The 23743-nt window shown below is 41.7% G+C and overlaps 2 protein-coding genes across 3 annotated transcripts; both read left to right on the top strand.

Annotated features, from left to right (window-relative positions):
• The first annotated feature begins 1477 nt into the window (after positions 1 to 1477).
• znf143b (zinc finger protein 143b) lies at positions 1478 to 16544 on the top strand. 2 transcript variants are annotated; one of them, XM_014170084.2, is made up of 16 exons: positions 1478 to 1597; positions 6516 to 6647; positions 7025 to 7108; positions 7342 to 7437; positions 7654 to 7734; positions 7994 to 8187; positions 8900 to 8962; positions 9223 to 9339; positions 9511 to 9586; positions 9709 to 9834; positions 10226 to 10405; positions 10593 to 10820; positions 11131 to 11276; positions 11551 to 11703; positions 12217 to 12363; positions 16235 to 16544. In XM_014170084.2, exons 2-16 carry the CDS (start codon positions 6542 to 6544, stop codon positions 16316 to 16318), a joined length of 1881 nt encoding a protein of 626 aa, XP_014025559.1. In that variant the 5' UTR covers positions 1478 to 1597; positions 6516 to 6541; the 3' UTR covers positions 16319 to 16544. The 2 variants fall into 2 exon arrangements, with proteins under 2 accessions (XP_014025559.1, XP_014025560.1); XM_014170085.2 differs by having other exon boundaries at positions 1527 to 1597; positions 6534 to 6647.
• Positions 16545 to 17037: 493 nt separating this feature from the next.
• Positions 17038 to 23705, top strand: LOC106584610 (wee1-like protein kinase 1-A). Its single transcript, XM_014170083.2, has 9 exons — positions 17038 to 18439; positions 18974 to 19185; positions 19544 to 19607; positions 19796 to 19968; positions 20720 to 20988; positions 21259 to 21446; positions 21585 to 21755; positions 22138 to 22283; positions 22621 to 23705. The coding sequence occupies exons 1-9, from the start codon at positions 17945 to 17947 to the stop codon at positions 22775 to 22777; spliced, it is 1875 nt and encodes a 624-aa protein (XP_014025558.1). The 5' UTR covers positions 17038 to 17944; the 3' UTR covers positions 22778 to 23705.
• Positions 23706 to 23743: the final 38 nt, after the last annotated feature.

The following is a 23743-nucleotide window of genomic DNA, read 5'->3' on the forward strand; positions in this document are numbered from 1 at the left end:
TAACAAAATATGGAAAAAGTCAACAGGTCTGTATACTTTTCAAATGCACTGTTTGTTTTGGAATGTTTGTTCAAATAGATGCAGGGTTTTTATTTCAGCTGTTCAGAAATAAGGCCATAGACAAAGGCTACATCATCATGGTTCAGAATGATTAGAGCTTTTTAATAATGGAAATTCCCTTAGCCAAAAATGTTCATTGTTAAATTGTCAAAACATGGAAAATATTCCATTGTCCTGTCAGGTCCACATCTTCACCTGCGGGATTAAAACTTGACTTAATTTCTCTCGTGAATGATCTGATTTCTCTCTAAAGAAACCACAGGTTGGGCTCATAAAAAAAACCTGACCTAAATGGAATTCAAGTAATTGGTCAATTAGTTGTTTAATAACCGAAAAAAACGTTGGTTAGCTCAGCGTTAGCAAAGATTATGGATATACTGACACTTAGCAGCAGCTATGTTAGATAAAACGCATGCGTAGAAAATGATCCGGATCATTAGCTTTAAGGAAAAATACAATTTAAAAATGTATTTTTCTAATTGATTTACAATATTATATAACCTTTTATTTAACTAGGCGTCAGTTAAGAACAAATTCTTATTTACAATGATGGCCTAGGAACAGTGGGTTCACTGCCTTGTTCAAGGGCAGAACGACAGATTTTGACTTTGTCAGGTCAGGGATTCAATCTAGCAACCTTTCAGTTACTGGCACAACACTCTAACCACTAGTCTACCTGCCGCATCAAAGAAGTTTCAACAATATTTGTTATAATGTAACTTGTCTATAGTGTAATAAGACCCCACACAAAAAAATAAAGAAACTTTATCTGTGATATTTCACACACACAAAAATAAGAAACATTTTAATTTCCTTAGAGGTGGAGGAGGTGTGGGCGAAAACTCAGTTTCTGTAGCCATGGCCTAAAAATAGACTATATAAATTACAAATGAGTGTGAGCCCTTATATATCCAATGTATACGTTACCTTTTGTAGGGTAATTCTACTTCATTAAGTCAGATATACAATAAGCTTGGATAAAGGTCACGTTATGTCTGCATCAATACTCAGCCATCATGAGCTCAGTTCACTGCATTGCCCACATACCCCCATTTTTTTCCCACACAACCTTGTTTTCAACATGGATGCCCGACATTTCCCAGTAAATGTTGTTTACATGGAACATTTACAGACAAATTTGATCTCAGATGTATGACATAAGACAGAAATTAGAAGGGCTCAGAACGATCTAGTTACATGTTACGTAAAATGCAACGCGTCAACCGTTTTGTAACGTTAAAAAAATAACATTTATAGTCAAACGCCACAAACAATACACATAATGGCGCCTGCTAGGGGCCCATGAACGTGTATAGTGAAAATATTACCTGAAATTGTGACGTTTAGCTGGTATGTGGCCAATGGAAAGACCATCATTAAGTTCTAGACAACCAATAGAATGGTGGTAATTCAGTTGGGGTTGGTCTTTGTTGCGACGGCTTTTCTTCATACATGTTCCCGGGTGCAAATGCTCTCATAACGTTTCCTGCACTGATGCATGGTGGTCGAACGGAGGGATTGTTGGAAAATTGCGGAGGTTAGTATATAAATTGGTTTTTTACCCAGTGTGCATTATTCCCACAGCCATCTCTGAGAAGAACTACAACAGGGACTGTAAATGAGGGACGGGAGAAACCTGCTTTACAATAAAATTGAATGTCAAAGAACAATCATTCTTAACATTAATTAGCTAGCCAATAGATTGTGTTGTTGCCTAAGTGCGTTATCAGCTACGTGTGCAACCCACTTGCTATGAAACGACGAATTATTGTTAGGCTACACTGCTGGCTGTGTAACATTAGTCAATGTAGCCTATTGGGGAAACTCCAATTCAACAAATTTAGGCTAGGCTATCACTTGAGGAATTGCGGTTTGTGTTAACACAGATTAGCTTTATGTATCGTTAACTCGTGTGCAGTCTTCTAACTCAGTTGTTCCCAACGTTTTTCGTTTACTGTACCACCAACTTAATTTTTCTCTGCCTGGAGTATTCCCTCATGTGCATTTTACCAGTAGGCCTATGGATTCATGTCGAAGTACCCGCTGAGGATAGGTCAAACACCCTCAGTGGTCCTAGTACTGGTTGGGAAAAACTTTCCTAGCTGTCCTGCTCTGGCACATGCCAGTTTAGAAGTTGCAACATTTGTAACAACGCGTCTGTCTCTAGCTTGCAAGTCATTTTACCAAATAAAGTTAGTGTATGTTGCCTAATAAATCAAACTTGTATACCAATACTTAATATACATAGCAATTCAAAGTCGTCTACGTTTTCTTTACAAGCCAGAATGCTGAATAAAATAACATTTGCACTTACTCAGTTGCAGGTTGTATGTGTGGTTGGTCTTTGAGACACATCCACAGTGACGTATTGCTTACCTGACTTTTTAGATCTGGTGTGTTGATTATTATTCTTTTACATTGAACCTTTATTTAACTAGGTAAGTCAGTTAAGAGAAAATTCTGATTTACAATGACGAGGCTGGGCCAATTTTGTGCCGCCCAATCACGGCTGGATGTGATACAGCCTAGATTCGAACCAGGGAATGTAGTGACACCTCTTGCACTGAGATACAGTGCCTTAGACCGCTGCGCCCCTCAGGATACTGATCATTTATTGCCAGGGGTTGTTTACATAACAGGTTAAAATAATTAACTTGGCAGGTTAGGAGAACTAACGCAGTAGGTTAGGTGAATTAAATTAGCATAGTGGGTTAGTTAGGAAAAGGGTTAGGCTTAGCTACCATGCTACAGTTGTCAACAACTGTTGTCCCTGATAAGACCACTAGATAGATGGAGTAGGCCTACCGCTCTAACTACAACGGTAGAAACTAAAGTTCCATCTGTGGCGAGAAAATATCAGTATCATAAGACCGATACTGCCGTTGAACTTGATATCACCTGGTACATGTGCAAAACCATGTGAACAGCTGCAGATTTTGCTTACATGCATGTGTCGTGTGCATGTTCTTCCATCTTGTGCACACGCCTTTGGTCACAAGCAAACATCTTTATTGCCACACACCGAGACCAGCATTTTGAAGTTGGGTAAATAACACTTTCCTGGGGATGTTTTGTCTAAAATGTCAACCAAGTGAAAGACCAACAACATGGATTATTGGCAGAGAAAGTTCAAATGAAGTGTATGCAACATTCTGACTTGTAAAGGGACTGTTTGGAATGTAACTTAAATGTGCGTGGCGTTGCCTACATAATTTAAAGGCATCGTCATGTTTTGTGTATACAGTTTCAATGGCTGTCTTTTCGCCCCAGATATTTTTTTTGTATTTTATTTAACCTTTTTATTTTAACAGGGAGTCATACTGTGACTAAGGTCTCTTTTACAGATTTGACCAAGGTCTCTTTTACAGATGAGCCCTGAATAGCAGAAAATACACACATCAATGTAAATACAAAGTGCAAGCCGAAAGAAAAACACTGTCATAAAAAACAAACACATTCACAGTCTAGGACCGATAGGAACGTTGACTGAATAATCTGCTTTCTAATATTTAGCGAGGGGCAGGACCTATTTCTATAGAAGAAGCCCATTTTTATTCTCAGCTTCTTAACTAACTCATCAATATTCTTTTTAAAAGGCAGCATTTCATCTATCCGGATGTCCAGATATTTCTAAGCAAGGACACAATCAATATGGACACCATCCAAAGTACATAAGCTTAAATCATCACCAGTTATTTTTATGTGCTCTAGAGAACAACACATACTTAGTTTTACCTGCATTCAGTACTATTTTCAGGTCTATAAAGTTTTTCTGTAGTACAATGCGGGCAGACTATAGAGCCTGGTCACCTGTGGGGGCAATAGCATACACAACAGTATCATCGGCATACAAGTGCAGGTTATTTTTTATTTTTTACAGACAAGTGGATATTGTTCATTTAAGCAGTAAAAAGTACAGGACCCAGAATTGACACCAGCGTGACACCTTTTGTAATATCCAGGAAACCTGATTTAACACCATCGATAGACCTCATTGTGTATCTGTCAAGTAATTGTTAAACCATTTACATGCAGCCTGGTCTAGGCCAATTTTAGGACTGCCTTTGAATTTGCGATCAACCGTATCAAAAGCCTTTGTGCTGCCCTCTTCATTGACTTGTCAATGTTGCCTTTTTTCCATACAGTTAACCACATCATTTTTTTATTTTACCTTTATTTAACTAGGCAAGTCAGTTAAGAACAAATTCTTATTTTCAATGACAGCCTAGGAACAGTGGCTTAACTGCCTTGTTCAGGGGCAGAATGACAGATTTGATCTTGCAACCTTTCGGTTACTAGTCCAACGCTTTAACCACTAGGCTACCTGCTGCCCCATAACTAGGGATGCAGACTGATTTACATTTCAAGATAGGAAAGATCTTAGCTGAGAATTAATCAAGGATTCAAATATTTTAGCTAAGCAAGAACATTTTAAGAGCAGGGCAATTTAATAATTATTTAGGTCACAAGGGTCACCACCTTTGTGAAGGTGGAGTACATGGGCCGCCTTCCAAACCTTGGGGATAGTACCAGATATAATCGTCAGGTTGAAAATATGGGTTAATGATTCATCAATCGGGGTGGCAGAGAGCTGCAGCAAAAATGGATCCAGCATATCAGCCACAGTGGATTTTTTTTTTTTAACATCAATCTTAAGCAAGGCATCTAGCACACAGTACGCTGAACAAAAATATAAACGCAACATGTAAAGTGTTGGTCCCATGTTTCAGTAGCTGAAATAAAAGATCCCGGAATTTTACATATGCACAAAAAGCTTATCTCTCATTCTGTGCACAAATTTGTTTATATCCCTGTTAGTGAGGATTTCTCCTTTGCCAAGATAATCCATCCACCTGACAGGTGTGGCATATCAAGAAGCTGATGAAACATGATAATTACACACATGTGCATCTTGTGCTGGGAACAAAAGGCCACTCTCTAAAATGTGCAGTTTTGTCACAACACAATGCCACGGATGTCTGCAGGAATGTCCACCAGAACTGTTGCCAGAGAATTGAATGTTAATGCTAATAATACACTAGTCTTGAACATCTCTACTAAGAGCATTGTTTTTGGTACAAGTTATTCCTTAAGTTCTAGAACTTAGCTGAATCTGGTAATGAATGGTGTGGCTGTTGAACACGTTGAGGAGACTAAATTACTTGGCGTTACCTTAGATTGTAAACTGTCATTGTCAAAACATATAGATTCAATGGTTGTAAAGACGGGGAGAGGCTCTGCTTTTTTGACACCACACTCCACAAAGCAAGTCCTGCAGGCTTTATTTGTATCTTTATTGTCAAGTCATATGGTCATGTGTTGCGAAGAAAGACCTAGTTAAGCTGCAGCTGGCCTAGAACAGAGCCACATGTCTTGCTCTTCATTGTAATTGGAAAACTAATATTAATACTATGCATTCCAGTCTCTCTTGGGTAAGAGTTGAGGAAAGACCGCGTCACCTCTCGTTTTATAAGAAACATTAATGTGCTGGAAATTCCAAATTTTTTGCATAGTCAACTTACACACAGCACTGACATACACACCACACCAGACATGCCACCAGGGGTCTTTTCACAGTCCCCAGGTCCAGAACAAATTCAAGGAAACATACAGTAAGTATTATACAGAGTCGTTAGTGCATGGAACTCCCTTCCATCTTATATAGTGCAAGGGAACAGGAAACCTGGTTTCAAAAAACAAATAAAGCAACTCCTCACAGCACAACGCCTCTCCCCCATGTGATCTACTTGTTGTGTCTATGTACTGACATGTATGTGTAACTGATAGATGCATACACACACTACATGTTCATGTTTTTCAATGTATGTAAATTGTGAAGTCTTTTTGTCTGTAATGTATTTTTGTTGTTGTCGTACCCCAGTAAGACTGTTGCCATTGGAGTCGGCTAATGGGGATCCTAATGTATCAAATAAAACATTTTTCATTTCTCTACCATAAGCCGCATGCAATGTCTTTTTAGAGAATTTGTAAGTACGTCTAACCGGCCTCACAACCGCAGACCACGTGTATGGTGTCGTGTGGGCGAGTGGTTTGCTGACGTAGCGCTCCATGTTGGGGTTATGGTATGGGCAGGCAATTGCATTTTTAAATACGGCAATTTGAATGCAAAAAAATAAGAGTGACGTGATTGTGAGGCCCCTTTTTTTTAATGCACAAATTAAATAATTTCATTATTAAATATAACTTGTATTTCATGATTTGAAACTGAATTGAGCGTTGCATTGTTTTAAATTCATTTTAATTGAAAATTCAATATTTATATATTCTGTTTCAACATGGTAGATATTTAAATTTTGTCTGTGTATCAAGTTTATAATTTCAAATTGACCAAAGTTTCATGTATTCAACTTCTCAGATTTAAGTTTTCAAATTCTGTTCTCCAAATTCAGAACCAGCGACAACATCCTGAATCATGATTTATTTTTTATTTTTAGTCCTGTTTGTTTGAGTAGGTTGAGACATGCTCTTGGCCCAGATAAACCGTGACTCCCAGGGGATGGCAGAGTTCCAGGATGCAGACGGCCAGCAGGTGACCCTCTGTCTGGCCGAGGCAGTGACCGTGGCAGGTGAGCTCCCTTGGGGTCCTAACCCAACACGGGAGGTCAAAAGGTCAAACCAATTACTAATGGGAAGTGGTCAGAGAATAGAATTAGATGTATGTATTACAGGTCAGAGTAAAATACTACAGCAAGCTTGGTACTTTGTTAATATCCCAAGACTGGGTTAGGCAAATAGCTTCCATATTACCACAGTATAACTACTACATGTCTCAACACTGTAATTACACTATATCAACATATGTAGATGGGTTTTAGAACTCAATGTGGGACCTAATTAAAGTAACATACTGCCTAGTAGAAAAAGGGCACCACCCTAATTATTATCGTGTCTCGACCAGCTCTTAGTTGAGTACGTTGATACTGACTGTTATGATCCTATATAGACGGCGATCATATGGACACAGTGAGTCTACAGGCGGTAACCCTTGCCGATGGCTCCACAGCATACATACAGCATGACCCCAAAGGTAAGCGTGCATCACTCTCATGTCATTATCAGAGGTGAGAGAAAAGCAAAAAATTTCCACATTTGCCTCACAAGTTTTCTCTATGTAAAAATACAAGGTCTTATCCTCTATGGTAAAGATAAGGGAAGGGAGTAAGCTAATCCTAGATCTGTGCTTAGCAGGGGCTTCTGAGACAAGTATGTTGTGGCTCAGTGACAGCTCTGATTAGAGTTCAGTCTAATTGAGAGGAGTAGTTTCCTTTTCAGATGGACAGCTAATGGACGGACAGGTCATCCAACTGGAGGATGGGTCTGCTGCATACGTCCAGCATATGTCCATGCCAAAATCAGGTAAAGGATATGAACCAGACTCTTACAACTCTGCATTGTTGGGAAGGGCCCATGAGTAACAATTTCACTGTTAGTCTACACCTGTTGTTTACGAAGCATTTGATTTTGACCTGTGCTTCTCAGGTATAACCTGGATAACATCTGTTTCGGTGACAGACGTTTGTGTATAATGCATTTCTAGAGACTACCATGTTGTATTGCATGTTTATATTGTAGGAGGAGACAGTTTGCAACTTGAAGATGGACAGGCTGTCCAGCTAGAAGATGGAACAACAGCCTACATTCATGCACCCAAAGGTAAATGTTGTTCATCAAGGATGTAGGCCAGATTCTGTCTGATCTCTCTTTCTTCTCTTGGATTGGCATTAGGTTTAGGTATAATTATTTATCATTAGCAATAGGATAGAAGTGCCACCTTTCTCTTTGTTAGGCCATGTGATATTTTTTGCCTCAAATTCAATCTCGGCTGTACAAGAATACCTAGGGGAGTAGTGACTAGGGGTCACATTGGTCATCACATTGGTCACGTTTAACCTTTCTTCTGATACCTCCTCAGAGACATATGAACAGAGTAGTTTGCAGGCGGTGCAGTTGGAGGACGGCAGCACGGCGTACATCCATCACACGGTGCACATGCCCCAGTCCAACACCATCCTGGCCATTCAGGCTGACGGCACCATCTCCAACCTGCAGACAGATGGGGGCATAGACCCTGAGACCATCAGTGTGCTGGAGCAGTACACCACCAAGGTAGTGTGAAATCTAAACCCAGAGCCATAGAGGGAAGTATAGATTTATTCATATAGACATGGATACTAAACATGTCACCTCTGATTTGCTTTGCAACATGGTCATGAAAAGACTGGGTTGACAAAGTATTTGGTTCCTTCCCTTATTTCTGGAGACTTTAAAGCTGGGTTGGAGTGGAGAATGTTCCATGTTACTATAGGGCAGGGGTACCCAACTGTTACCCTACGAGGTCCAGAGTCTGCTGGTTTTCTGTTTCTACCTGATAATTAACCCTACGAGGTCCAGAGTCTGCTGGTTTTCTGTTTCTACCTGATAATTAACCCTACGAGGTCCAGAGTCTGCTGGTTTTCTGTTTCTACCTGATAATTAACCCTACGAGGTCCAGAGTCTGCTGGTTTTCTGTTTCTACCTGATAATTAACCCTACGAGGTCCAGAGTCTGCTGGTTTTCTGTTTCTACCTGATAATTAACCCTACGAGGTCCAGAGTCTGCTGGTTTTCTGTTTCTACCTGATACTTAATTGCACGTACCTGGTGTCCCAGGTCTAAGTCAGTCCCTTATTAGAGGGGAACAATGAAAGTATGCAGTGGAACTGGCTTTGAGGTCCAGAGTAGAGTTTGAGGACTCAAGGTTATGGGCTGCAGTATTGCTGTGAAGAGAGTCTCATTCAGAAGCACTATATGATGATTCATTTAATTTGCTTGTTCGCTAGGTGGAGAATTTAGAGAGTGGGCTGTTCGGCCGAGAGGAGACTGATAATGGCATCCACATGCAGGTACTGTCACTCTGCTGGATAATGTTCATTAGAGCAGGGTTTTTCAACCCTCGCACCCAGATGTTTCACATTTTTGTTTTAACCCTAAACTGGCACGCAACAAAGAACTTTTGAAAACATTTTGCAATGGAAAACAAAAAGGTACGCATCTTACTCCACAAGTCCAGGTAGATCCTCTGTGTTTTAGTACGGTCTCTTCCGTTTGGTGGCTAATGAACAAGACCCTGGTTTGTCATGAGGACCTAATGTTTCCTCTTCAGATTGTTCTCCAGGGTCAAGAGGGTAGGACAGGAAGGGTTTCACACGTAGGGGAGAAGTCCTTCCACTGTGACCACGAGGACTGTGGAAAACTCTTCACCACTGCTCACCATCTAAAGGCAAGGCCCTGTGTTTGTCTCAATACCATTCTCCTCTCTATGTCAAATATTTTGTCTAATGACAGTTTTATACTTTGTTATTCTTCTAATAAAAGCTAGAGTATTTTGTGTGTGTGTGTGTAGTTTGTTTTTACTGTTGCTGTAATATAGCTTTGTTTGTGTTTCCCACAGGTACACGAGAGATGCCACACTGGAGATAAGCCATATATATGTGACCACATTGGCTGTGGGAAGAAGTTTGCTACAGGTAGCAAGCTACTGTGAGGGCTTTAACTCTTCTCATGGGTCATACAACCTTGCTGATTTCTTCTTTGTGTTTAAATTGTCTCTAGACTAAAGTTGTTTGGCACCTTGTTTTGTCCTCTTCAGGGTATGGGCTGAAGAGTCACTCGCGCACACACACCGGGGAAAAGCCTTACCGCTGCCAGGAGATCAACTGCCACAAGTCTTTCAAAACATCCGGAGACCTACAGAAGCACACACGGACACACACAGGTACAATACACTCCCGGTAGAAATGTACTGGTACAATACACTCCCGGTAGAAATGCACTGGTACAATACACTCCCGGTAGAAATGCACTGGTACAATACACTCCTGGTAGAAATGCACTGGTACAATACACTCCCGGTAGAAATGCACTGGTACAATACACTCCCGGTAGAAATGCACTGGTACAAGGAAGAGGATGGGTTCCACTTATTCTTCCACCTATTGAGTTTTCTTTGTCACTGTCTCCTCTGCCTTGTGTTGGGGTCATGTTGCTATTTTCAATATAGGCCATTGATAGATCTCATGTTTCTCACTCTCGAACCCCCATTATGTCTAATTTACATTCTGAGACGTAGTCTTACTCTCATTTGTCCTGCCTTGTGTTGTTTTCAGGAGAGAAGCCATTCAAATGTCCTGTTGAGGGCTGCGGACGGTCGTTCACCACCTCCAACATCCGCAAGGTTCACATCCGCACGCACACCGGAGAGCGGCCGTACTACTGCGCTGAGCCCAGCTGCGGGCGATCCTTCGCCAGCGCCACCAACTACAAGAACCACATGAGGATTCATACAGGCATGTACCAAAATACTAGGCTTCTTCTTTACATGTTATTTACATGGCCACATAGGAAGAAGCTGTCTGATGGAGGCTTTTTGGACCAAAATGTCATGTTCTTTTTTTGAAGCAATCACAATATACCTTGACTGAGTTATTTTTTTGCCCAATGATAACAATGTGTTGTACCTGTCCATGTGTCCAGGAGAGAAACCTTACGTGTGCACCGTGCCAGGGTGTGATAAGCGATTCACGGAGTACTCCAGCCTGTACAAGCACCATGTGGTCCACACGCCCTGCAAGCCCTACAACTGCAACTACTGTGGGAAGACCTACAAACAGATCTCCACCCTGGCCATGCACAAGCGCACAGCGCACAACGACACGGAGCCCATCGAAGAGGAGCAGCAGGCCTACTTTGAGCAACCCACAGGTCAGTGTTTGTGTGTACGCCTGTGCACATAAACGAGAGGGAAAAGTAATACTGCACTCTATACTCAGCTGTGACATCTAGCAGACAGAATAGCAGTTTACCTATATTTCTGAAGAAATGGTGAATGATGAAATCATTGAGTTCTTAGATTATGTTGAATACTGACAAATTGCAGTGATTGCTTGGATACGGAGATGACTTTCATTGGCCCTCATTCAATCTCAGACGACCTGTCATCACATTAAACCTGACCCTATTCATTTATTCTGTGGTTTTCTAAGCTTGACCCTGTTTTCCCTGTCTGATTCAGATGCCATTGATGACCCCGAGGTCACCTACACATCTGTAGTGGAGGTGGAGGACTCCGGGTCGGAACAGGTGTCTGTGGGGACCCCAGAGGTTCTAGGGCAACAGCACCAAGTGTCTCTAGTCACACAGGATGGAACGACGCAGCAGGTAAGCATCCATGTCACACATCAGTGTTTCCCCTACTATTGGCTCACCTTCTCTCCCTTGCATATGGATGGATTTTATATTATTCTTTGCTTTTCGTGTCTTTTCGCTGGAAAGAATGATCTTTAAACTTAAATATTGCATTGCTGGGTGCATAACAGGAACTGTTCTTCAAGAGCTCTTTTATAGAGGAAATTAAGAAATACCATTCGTAAATGTATGTTGATGAGTGCATGTTGTGACGGTTGGAAAACGAGCTGATGTTGTTATACTTCAGGTCAGTATCTCTGAGGCGGATTTGCAAGCGATGGGTGGTACAATTACCATGGTAACACAAGAAGGTACCACCATCACCATCCCAGCCCATGAGCTGATGTCACAAGGGCATCATTCTGTCACCATGGTGACAGCGGATGGCACAGAGGGACAGGTATCTATCAATTATTAAAGAATGTTTAGTTATAATTATTATTTTTACGTAAAGTTGGGTGTTATTTTTATATTTTTTATATTCCGGGTTGCTGCCCATCTGCACTACTGCCAATGTCCATTCTATGTACTAGGAAAAGACAGAAATATATGTACCTATGATTTTTCCTGGGTAGATGTTGGTAAACCAAGTATACCTTCAGCAAAAAGAAAATAAAGATTCCACACACTCCCAATACATGTGGGATTTCTTTTTTATTTCAAACATTATTTCATATTTTCAAAACATGAGTGACCAACAACAAAACATACTACAGCATAATTACATGTAATCTACAATATTTACAATAATAAACACACAAAATACAGGATTTATTTTGACTTAAGGGACAAAACGTTTCCAGGCCTAATCAATCCCACTTTGGAGCAAAGTCTTTGTGTCCTTTATTTTTGCATACTATATTTTATACTCTGTATTCTCTTTTTTTTCAAATGTTATTTCTGTCCTCTGCAGGTGCAAATTATGACCCCAGATATGACCACGTTCCAGACAGTGGAGGAGGTGGATTTTATCCAGGAACAGGAGCACCAGGTGGTGTCTTCAAGCCCTCACCCGGTCACCCTATTGGCTACTTCCAATGGCACTCACATCGCTGTACAGGTATGCCATAATGAGCAGCCTATGGATGTTAGTTAGGCTGCGTTTACACAGTTACCCCAATTCTAGTGTATTGGCAAATCTGATACCTATCTGATCTTTTCCCCAATGTGTAAATGGAGGCTGCGTTTACACAGAACCTTTGGCCAATTATTGGCAAAAGAGCTTATCTGATTGGTCAAAAGACCAATTAGTGGAAAAAGATCAGAATTGGGCTGCCTGTGTACGTACATTCGTATGTGAATCTCAATTCTGATACTTCAAATGTGACCTCAGTCTGGATGCTTATATATATTTATTTCACATGACCTGCTGTTACCATGACAACCACCACAACATTTAAAGGAGCAGTGACAGGAAAGTAGGGTTGCATCTTTGCTCAGTTTGAGAGGCTACATCAGTGTGAATACGCAAATCGGATATAGGTCACATGTAAAACTGAGTGTCAGTCAGAATATTATCTGAATTGGGTTCTTCAGATGGCTGTGTAAACACAGCCTTGGTGAACATGTTACCTAGCTACTTGCTTTGGGAGATGGAAGGTAACACCACAGATGTTTCACATGATGTATAAACCTGAAGCATACGGTTGGCATTTCCACTCGCTACCAAATATGGTGACGAGGGGAAGCCCAGTGGCTGGCAAAGGGAGAAGATTGAGTGAGATGGATTTTGGCTAACATTCTGCAAATTTTCTCATCCATTAAACATTTGATCTCAATACAGTGTTCTGTTCCCAAAACTACAAAAAAAAATTGAGTGCAAGTGTGAATTGAGTAATTGCACTGTGTGGACTTCAGAATAGGTGTTACGTAATGGATATATACATGTACATGCTAGAACTCACCAATAGAATCTCTCTAGCTTGGCTCTACCCACAATTATTAATTTGCTACCATTGGAAGACCACAGCCAGTAGTTATCTTGGGTTAGTTATACAAATCTTTGGTTCTCACATTACCTGATGTTGCAGGTAGAAATTGATTTTTTATATATACACTGCTCAAAAAAATAAAGGGAATACTTAAACAACACAATGTAACTCCAAGTCAATCACACTTCTGTGAAATCAAACTGTTCACTTAGGAAGTAACACTGATTGACAATAAATCTCACATGCTGTTGTGCAAATGGAATAGACAACAGGTGGAAATTATAGGCAATAAGCAAGACACCCCCAATAAAGGACTGGTTCTGCAGGTGGGGATCACAGACCACTTCTCAGTTCCTATGCTTCCTGGCTGATGTTTTGGTCACTTTTGAATGCTGGCGGAGCTTTCACTCTAGTGGTAGCATGAGACGGAGTCTACAACCCACACAAGTGGCTCAGGTAGTGCAGCTCATCCAGGATGGCACATCAATGCGAGCTGTGGCAAGAAGGTTTGCTGTGTCTGTCAGCGTAGTGTCCAGAGCATGGAGGCGCTACCAGGAGACAGGCCAGTACATCAGGAGACGCGGAGGAGGCCGTAGGAAGGCAACAACCCAGCAGCAGGACCGCTACCTCCGCCTTTGTGCAAGGAGGAGCAGGAGAAGCACTGCCAGAGCCCTGCAAAATGACCTCCAGCAGGCCACAAATGTGCATGTGTCTGCTCAAACGGTCAGAAACAGACTCCATGAGGGTGGTATGAGGGCCCGACGTCCACAGGTGGGGGTTGTGCTTACAGCCCAACACCGTGCAGGACGTTTGGCATTTGCCAGAGAACACCAAGATTGGCAAATTCGCCACTGGCGCCCTGTGCTCTTCACAGATGAAAGCAGGTTCACACTGAGCACGTGACAGACATGACAGTGTCTGAAGACTCCGTGGAGAACGTTCTGCTGCCTGCAACATCCTCCAGCATGACCGGTTTGGCAGTGGGTCAGTCATGGTGTGGGGTGGCATTTCTTTGGGGGGGCCTGCACAGCCCTCCATGTGCTCGCCAGAGGTAGCCTGACTGCCATTAGGTACCGAGATGAGATCCTCAGACCCCTTGTGAGACTATATGCTGGTACGGTTGGCCCTGGGTTCCTCCTAATGCAAGACAATGCTAGACCTCATGTGGCTGGAGTATGTCAGCAGTTCCTGCAAGAGGAAGGCATTGATGCTATGGACTGGCCCGCCCGTTCCCCAGACCTGAATCCAATTGAGCACATCTGGGACATCATGTCTCGCTCCATCCACCAACGCCACGTTGCACCACAGACTGTCCCGGAGTTGGCGGATGCTTTAGTCCAGGTCTGGGAGGAGATCCCTCAGGAGACCATCTGCCACCTCATCAGGAGCATGCCCAGGCGTTGTAGGGAGGCCATACAGGCACGTGGAGGCCACACACACTACTGAGCCTCATTTTGACTTGTTTTAAGGACATTACATCAAAGTTGGATCAGCCTGTAGTGTGGTTTTCCACTTTAATTTTGAGTGTGACTCCAAATCTAGACCTCCATGGGTTGATAAATTGGATTTCCATTGATTATTTTTGTGTGATTTTGTTGTCAGCACATTCAACTATGTAAAGAAAAAAGTATTTAATAAGATTATTTATTTCATTCAGATCTAGGATGTGTTGTTTAAGTGTTCCCTTTATTTTTTTTAGCAGTGTGTGTGTATATATATAATGAGGAGATTCCATGTGGAAAAGGGGACAGCGCCTGCTCTATTCCTTCAGTATCATCTTAAATTGTGTTCTGTTTGACTGTTCCCCATAGTTTTGCCGGATGAGAACACATTGAACTGATATTTCTGCCGTCGATGATACTTGCATGAGTTTCAGACCAAACAAAGAGTAATCGGCAAAGATTAAACCTGAGCTATTAGCCATTGGCTAATCCCTCCCCACCCAACCTCTGTGTTTTGCTGTTTAAACGCTCAGGTGAACTTGATGGGTAGGTGGGGTTGGATTGGGGTTTAGCAGGAGCTGTGTGCCAAGGGTTGTGGTGGCCACTCTCCATTTCTGGTGTTGACCTAACTGTCTTACTGAAAGGAGGCCTATGGTCACATGATGTGTGGACTGTGGTTTCTATGCAATCCAGGTCCAGTGGACAGCTGCCTCTAGCCCTGTGGCCCACTACTGCGTAGGCTGATCCCACAGAGTGGCTTGTTGCTTACCAGCATGTGTCCCAAATGGCACCCTATTCCCTATATAGTGCACTTCTTTTAGCAGGGCTCTGGTCAAAAGTAGTGCAACATATGAGGGTGCCATTTGGGACATGTATTTCCTGTTACTCCACGAAACACCTAGAATTGACATGATTTACTACATTCTGAAGCTTATCACAAGGTACAGAAGGAAGCCAGTCCCCTTGGCGAAGTGTTTCTTTCCACTTGTACCCTCCAGGCTCCACCCAGTATCTGTTTTGGGGCATTTGGTCATTGAATAAAATGTCAACATTGATATGTAGTAAACAAAATGAATTGCAACAGTAAACTTGGTCACAGAAATGTTTGTTTTTTATATAAACACCTGTTAGGTTAATAATAATGAAAACATTTGTTGTGAGAAATTAGACTGAAATCATGTAGCCAGCAAGTCAATAACAGTTAATCATTCAGAAGCTCAAAGCTCCCTAGGACTAATATCACTTCAGTGCTGCAAGGTGTTAAACAAAGCAAGCCATTGTTCTGCCTGAGGGGGTTCTGTAATAGTCAAAGTCCTGGCTTGTTAACCCATTGATTGCTTCGATCTGCCCTCTTGTCATGCTAATGAAAATGAAAACACTCTAGTCCTTCTGTGGTATAACACCCTGTCAAGGTTGTTAATCACACAAAAGAGCAATAATACTGATGAGATGGTAGTGTGTTTGAGTGGTGGGGAGATTAATGGAATAAACTTGTGCTAAATATAAATTACAATTTAATTTGTAATAACATATGGTGTTTTTTTGTTGTTTTTTTTAGCTCAGTGATCAACCATCATTGGAAGAAGCCATCAGAATAGCGTCGCGAATACAGCAAGGCGAGACCACCGGATTGGATGATTAACTCCACAATTAACTAATAGCAAAAAAGAAATTGTGTCTAAACTATTTTCTAGATTCTACAATAATTGTGTGTGTGTGTGTGTATATATATATATGTTTTGATAACTGGAGTCCTATGTGGATTTAATGTGCTCCTTCAGCCATTGGTGAGGACAGGATTATTTCTATTGTGCAACTGCAATGTACAGCTAACTCATTTTTTTTGTAATAAATGATTGATCACACAATATACTGTGTACATAAAGTTTGTTTGGGGAACAGAGAAAGACCGAACATCATGAACCCCTTGGTCCCATTACCTTACAGTTTTATTGAGACATGCATAGAACAACTACCACAATTAGTTAAATGTTGTGGACACAATCTTGAGATCATAAAAATATATATTTTTATGATCTATAACATTTTATCTTGCTGACTTATTGAAATTAAGCCTTGAAAGCCTATGGCAACAAGGTGTGTATGAGAATATTAAATTAAGATGCAGAGCTATATCTAAACATTAAACTGAAAAAATGTAATCTTTAATGCCAAACATGAGTCATATAAAACTTGAAAGGTAGATCAGTTCCAATAATGTAGGATTATTCATGCAAATAGCCTATTGCATGCAGATCCATGCAAATACATATGTATATGGGCAATTTGTATGTCTACGATCAGTTCATAATGGCCTGGTATTAAACTTTTATGTAATTAATTTCAGATTTTTTATTTTTATTTTTAATTCGGCCTTGAAAGTAACCACCAAAAATACTTATTAAACGGGTTTTTAATTTGATTGCGTCGCTAGGAACTTGATGAAAGATGATCATTCGCGCCAAATTGACGTTTCATCAAAGAGAATGTAAATGACGTAGCATCTACTGGAACGCCTATCTTTTAAACGCGCATGATTCGCTCCAATTGGCTGAAGAGGAGATCATCTGACCAACGGTCGCGGGAAGCCCTTCACCATGCGCTTGATAAGGATGCTCTGAGTTTCGTTAGGTCAATGTATGTAAACATAGCTAGCTAATGATTTGTTGTGAAAATACACTTTTCTAGTTTGTAACGTTTAAGATAACCAAGTAATTTTATTGCGAGTTGTTGGGATATTTTTTTTTTTTTTTTTAGGTACCCCGACGGATTGTATGTTTTTTCTATTCGCGCTGGGTTCTGGACAAGGGGTTGCAGTGCGCCACAGCCATTTTCCGGTACCTAAGCTAACTCGGCTGTAGCTAGTAGGAGTGACCACGGCAGGGGCGTGTAGCTGGTTAGCTAACTCTATAGCTAGCGACACATCTTCCGAGCAAATTTATCAGATGAACATAAACTTGCTTGAGATGTATTTTACAATTTGCGACCCGTCAACAAGAGAAAGTGTTCGCTGAACGTAAGGGAGATTTCGGAGGAAGTTTGACTTTTTGCCATACTTCTCGTTTGCTAGGTAGCAGCGTCAACTTTGCTGCGTGGCTAGCCGACTGACTTGATATTTCAAGCTACATGAATTTATTTTACGGTGATATATACATACTACAGTAGTTGCATAGTAATTACGCGGATTAGCTAGCTAACAGTTGGTTAACGTTACACCTTTAGCTATAAACAGCCACTTTTTTTTGAAAAAGCGATAGCCTGGTTTTAAATGAAAATGCAGAGTTACAGTTGCCGTCGTCGGCATGGAAGTTCATCACCAAACGCCCGACCAATACGTCAGAAGTTACAGTTTGCACCGAGCGATGAAGAGGATGACCCGATTGAGGACGGCAACAACAGCACAGGAGCAGAATCGGGCTTTACAGAACTGGACTCTCCGATGCATGAGCTACGGGACAGTGTCGCTAAACGACTCGAACACAGCAGCCCTCTGAATCGGACTGGGGAACGCGGTGATGTGGAACTATGGGACGAAGAGGGATTCGGTTCTCCGTCTCACCTTCAGTCCCCTAGTAGCGTTATTTTCACGAAGGGGTCCCGGTCACCACGGAAAAGCTCTCGGTTGTACGGCAATTCACCGGAGCGGTCATACATTCAGGACGATGGGGAAGGCTCGAGCTCACCTATTCCAGACTGCCCCGACACACCTCCACACAAAACCTTCAGAAAACTTCGCCTTTTTGATACTCCACACACACCAAAGGTTTGACCATTTCATCCAGAAAAACCTGCAAGCTGTAACATACCAACAATTGGCTAATATTGTTTTGACAACACAGTTAATGCAGTGTAGCTATCATTTATGACGTAGTAATGATGTATGGCATTTTTGTAATACTGTACAAAAGGCTGGCAGCATGACCTAGTGACTCATTGAAACTTTACTTTTTAAAATGTTTTTAAAGGTTGCTTTTGTTGAATAATAGTAACCGCCCAATGACCTATTTTCAGTAGTGGTATACAATTATATAACCCAGCAGTCAGCCAATTGAGTCATTGATTCTAAGTCAAGACTTTTTCATGGCTGGACATGCCTCCGTTATCCGCTCTGGAATCCTTGTCAACATCAGTATTTTGCATTGATAGGCATATTTGTATACATTTTCACTAACATTTCACTTCAACTTTACTCAGTTATTTATACATGTGATATTTCAGTTCATTAAGGGTATTTCACGTTATCATAATAGTTTGCTGTCTAAGTGTCTCAACATGTCTTGAATATTTTCATTCCCAGAGTTTGCTGAACAAAGCCAGAACTGCCAGCTCAGTGTCCTCAAGTAGGAGAGTGGCTCTCTTCAGGAATGTGGATTCTACAGGAAAATCTGGTCCAGACGGCAGGAGAAGCCAGACCCCTTTGGTCAACATCAACCCCTTCACCCCGGAAGCCCTTCTCATCCAGTCTACCACTCAACAGAAGAACAACAGGAAGAGGGCACACTGGAATGAGTATGTCACTCATTTATCCTGTCTTTATTTTTGCCAGATAAGTTAGTATTAGACTATCATCTAAAACAGTTGAACTTAGTCCAATAACAACAGACAACAATTGATCACTTATGTTTTTGTCCTTTCATTTGATACCTGGATGTGTCCATATGTCGGTACACACAGATTGTAACCCATTGTTATTGCTAGCTGGAATCGTTAAATCCGTTGACTAAGCATCAGTAAGGCAAAAGTCTGGCAGGAAACCAAGACCCGTCATGGTCACTAATGAACTCTGCCATGTGTGTGTGAAGGCCTCAGTGCTGCCCTCTGGTGGTTGGAATGTATGCTAACAAACTCTTTGTCTCGTTTTATTCAGCTCCTGTGGTGAGAACATGGAGGCGAGTGACGCTGAAACCGAAGAAATCATTCCTCCGCCAAAGGTAGTTATTTTCTAACCATCCTGATTTCTTTATAGCATTGCGAGGAACTTGGTTCACTTGCAGGCATGTTATTCAGCAAAGCTCTTAACCTACACATATCCAGTTAGATGGATAAGATAATGATAACAATCCAAATAACACTAGTTAGACTATTGTGATTTTCTATTAAACCTCCTCTCCATCCTCAGAGAATCACCTTGATGGAGAGTAATATGAAGTCCAGGTACACCTCTGAGTTCCACCAGCTGGAGAAGATCGGCTGCGGGGAGTATGGGGCCGTCTTCAAGTGTGTCAAAAGACTGGATGGCTGCATCTATGCTATCAAGCGCTCAAAGAAGCCCCTGGCAGGCTCTGTGGATGAGTAAGTTGGAGTTTCTATCTGTGAAACAGTAGCACGCTCTAAATATACTGATCCACCTACTGTGGAGCCAGGCCCAGCACCCCCCCGCTCCTCAGACAATCCCGCAGGTAAAGAAGACGAATTTGGCGGTCGTGGTCTGCGGTTGTGAGGCCGGTTGGACGTACTGCAAAATTCTGTAAAACATCATTGGCGGTGGCTTTTGGTAGAGAAATTAACATTCAATTCTCTTGCAACAGCTCTGTTGAACATTCCTGTGAATCAGCCCCCTCAACGTGAGACATCTGACATTGTATTGTGACAAAACTGCACATTTTAGTGGACTTTTGTCCCCATCACAAGGTGCACCTGTGTAATGATCATGCTGTTTAATCAGCTTCTTGATATGACACACCTGTGAGGTGGATGGATTTATCTTGGCAAACACATTTGTGCTCAAAATTTGAGAGACATAAGCTTTTTGTGCATATGGAACATTTCTGTGATCTTTTATTTCTGCTAATGAAACATGGGACCAACAGGTGTTGAGTTTATATTTTTGTTCAGTATATATTGTGTATGGGTACTCTTGCTGAAGCCAGTCTGACATCCTCCCTTTGTTGCTGTCACCATGTATTCCAACAAGACTTGAGAATAGACATAAAATACTATTCCCTAACGGTCCTTGAAATAATAAATAATGTTAGTTATCCTAACCACAGTTAACAAACTTGAAGAAATGTTTAATCTAACTACATCTGTGTTCCACCCATAGGCAGAACGCCCTTCGGGAGGTGTATGCCCATGCTGTGCTGGGCCAGCACCCCCATGTGGTTCGCTACTACTCAGCCTGGGCAGAGGATGACCATATGCTCATCCAGAACGAGTACTGCAATGGCGGCACCCTCTCAGATGTCACGGCCGAGAACTATCGGCGGCTCGGCTTCCTATCGGAGCTGGAGCTGAAGGACCTGCTGCTGCAGGTGACTCGCGGCCTCAAGTACATCCACTCATCCTCGCTGGTCCACATGGACATCAAGCCTAGTAAGTACCACTGACAGGTTGAAAAGCATGAACTTTAATGTTAGATGGGATTTGTAATAATGAAGTGGATGTTTAGTTAACAGTGGAGACGAGAGAAACCAGCACAGGTCTTTTTGAACTTTTTTAATTGTTTTTAAAATTTTTTTAAGTATCAGCTTAGTTTTTAACAGGAGGGCGTCTTGATTCACATCCCCAATGCAATTTGTTTGAAGTGTTAGTTTTTACTTAGTCATTGACAACAAAAATGAATTTGTGTATTGTCTCTTTCAGGCAATATTTTTATCTCACGCAAGACGGTGTGCAGTGTAGACGCATGTGATGAAGAGGAGGACGAAAAGGATGGACTGGCAACCAGTGTGGTATACAAAATAGGTGACCTTGGCCATGTGACGAGGGTGAACAATCCTCAAGTTGAAGAAGGCGATAGCAGGTTCCTGGCAAATGAAGTCCTCCAAGAGGTGAGTTTTCTCTCCATTAGAAACTTGCCTTGACCCAGCTAAAGTATTATTATTATTATTATTATTATTATTCAGAAATCCAGGGTAATTCAAATGATTCTTTACAACTTTCCTAATCACGTCAAACTTTTCTTTCAGGACTACAGTAACTTGACGAAGGCGGACATCTTTGCCCTGGCCCTGACTGTTATCAGTGCCTCGGGGGCGGAGCCTCTGCCCACCAATGGGGATAAGTGGCACGAGATCCGTCAGGGAAAATTGCCACCCATCCCACAAGTGCTCTCTCAGGAATTCTTGAGTCTACTGAAGGTAAGAACTTGATGTTACTATAAGCGTTTCCTTTGAATTGTGACCGCTTAATTTAAGGTTTTCTAAAAGCGTTTTCCTCTTGACCCTATACCTTTGCTTATACCACAGCATTATTGAATACTAGTTTCTAATTGGCTAGAAGGGCATTTGAGAATTGTCATTATAACCAGATAACGGTACAGTTGGAAAATATATGATTCTATGCCACTGCTATTCAGTGATGTTCACTGTCCTGTTATAGGACAGACTGATAAAGCTGTGTGATATTGAAAGATGTACTGTTCATTTGAATTGTGCTCTCAAACATCAAATGGCTGGTGTTAGGCTATTTACAGTTGCTAGTTTTCAGGAGGTAACTTTATAATTTTTTTCTCCCCTGAAGCTGATGATCCACCCTGACCCCACCCGGCGGCCGTCCACCTCTGACCTCATCAAGCACCCGGTGCTGTTGACCGCAGCTAGAATGAGTGCTGACCAGCTCCGTGTGGAACTCAATGCAGAGAAGTTCAAGAATGCACTGCTCCAGAAGTAAGTACAGAATGGCACTGACACCAAGTGAAACAAGGATCCCCCCCCCCAAGGCTGTTTTTGTCAACACTAAAGGCAGAGGTTGGCTAGTTGATGCTCATGCTTTTACATGGGTATACCAATTTCTCCATTCTGGCACATTGTACAACTAGTGACCCAACCTACCCATAGTGTGACATAAATTGATTAATTGACAGCTAAGTGACATTGAAGGCGTAGAAAAGGTGGGGCTTGTAAATTAGAGATTCATGGTATGGACTTTCGGTTTCATCTGTTTGTCTCATGGTGCAATGTTTCTTTCAGGGTTGGTCTAACTGTTCTTCATTGCTTTCCCCAGGGAGCTGAAGTTGGCCCAGATTGCCAAAGCTGCTGCTGAGGAGAAGGTTCTGTCCACGGACAGAGTCCTGACCCGCTCCACTGTTCAGCCCAACCCCAAAACCTCCAGACTCATCGGCAAGAAGATGAACCGCTCAATGAGCCTGACCATTTACTGAAATGCAGACCCCCCCCAATGATGTTGGAACATGGACTGGAAAACTGATATCTAGGGAATCTGACTAGCTACGTATTCTGTTGAGTAAGAGTGCTGAAAATGGACCCCATTTCCACTGGTCACAGAGACTTTTCACTGTTAAAATTGGTGCTGTGGGTGGACCTTTCTTGTCAGACTCGATCAAGACAGACTAGACTTTGCCATACTCAATTAGTACTGACTTGTCATATTTGACCAGTAATTCTGGTAGTGGACGTCTCTTGACAGAGACCAAGCATTCCTTAAGGTAGTTACTGTACCTTTTTTTTCCTTCTTGTGGCTGACAAAAACAAAACAAGTCTAAGTAGATTGCAGAGGCTCTCCACTGTACTCCATGCACTTCCTTGAAAGCCTTGCTCTTTGATGGAGAGGGACACAGAGAAGCCCTCAGTGTGTGAACGTACCAGGCCACAGATGTGCGCACCTTAATGCCTGATTCCAGGCATCCGAGGGTCTGTCAGACATTGCTTTTAAGAGCACTTTGGAAGCAACGGGGAACTTGCCACATAACCCGCTGCTATTCATGTCTGTGTTCTACAGGGGTAATGGATTTTTCATTTTCCCATTAGAGTAGTTTAAATCATTGCACCCATTATCATATTTGGTGGACTATAATTGTGGACCATAACACAATTTTTTTTGTTTAAACTATCCACAATATATATATATATATATTTTAAATGGATCATGCAATACATGTAAGAAAATGGTGTCTATCAAACCTGGTTAAAAAAGTGTTTTCTTTGCCAAAATTAAACAGATGTACAGCCTCCAACCTTATGCTTCAACCCTGCCTATGTAGCATTAAAAAATCATTGTTCTGTACGTTCTCCGTTTCTAACTCTCTTATAGCCTGTACATTATCTTTTAATAAATTCTTATCAAATTCATGCTGGTCTTCAAATTCATGTCACATATTACATAAGGC

This window comes from Salmo salar, chromosome ssa23 (genome assembly GCF_905237065.1).
Source record: "Salmo salar chromosome ssa23, Ssal_v3.1, whole genome shotgun sequence".
NCBI lineage: Eukaryota > Metazoa > Chordata > Actinopteri > Salmoniformes > Salmonidae > Salmo > Salmo salar.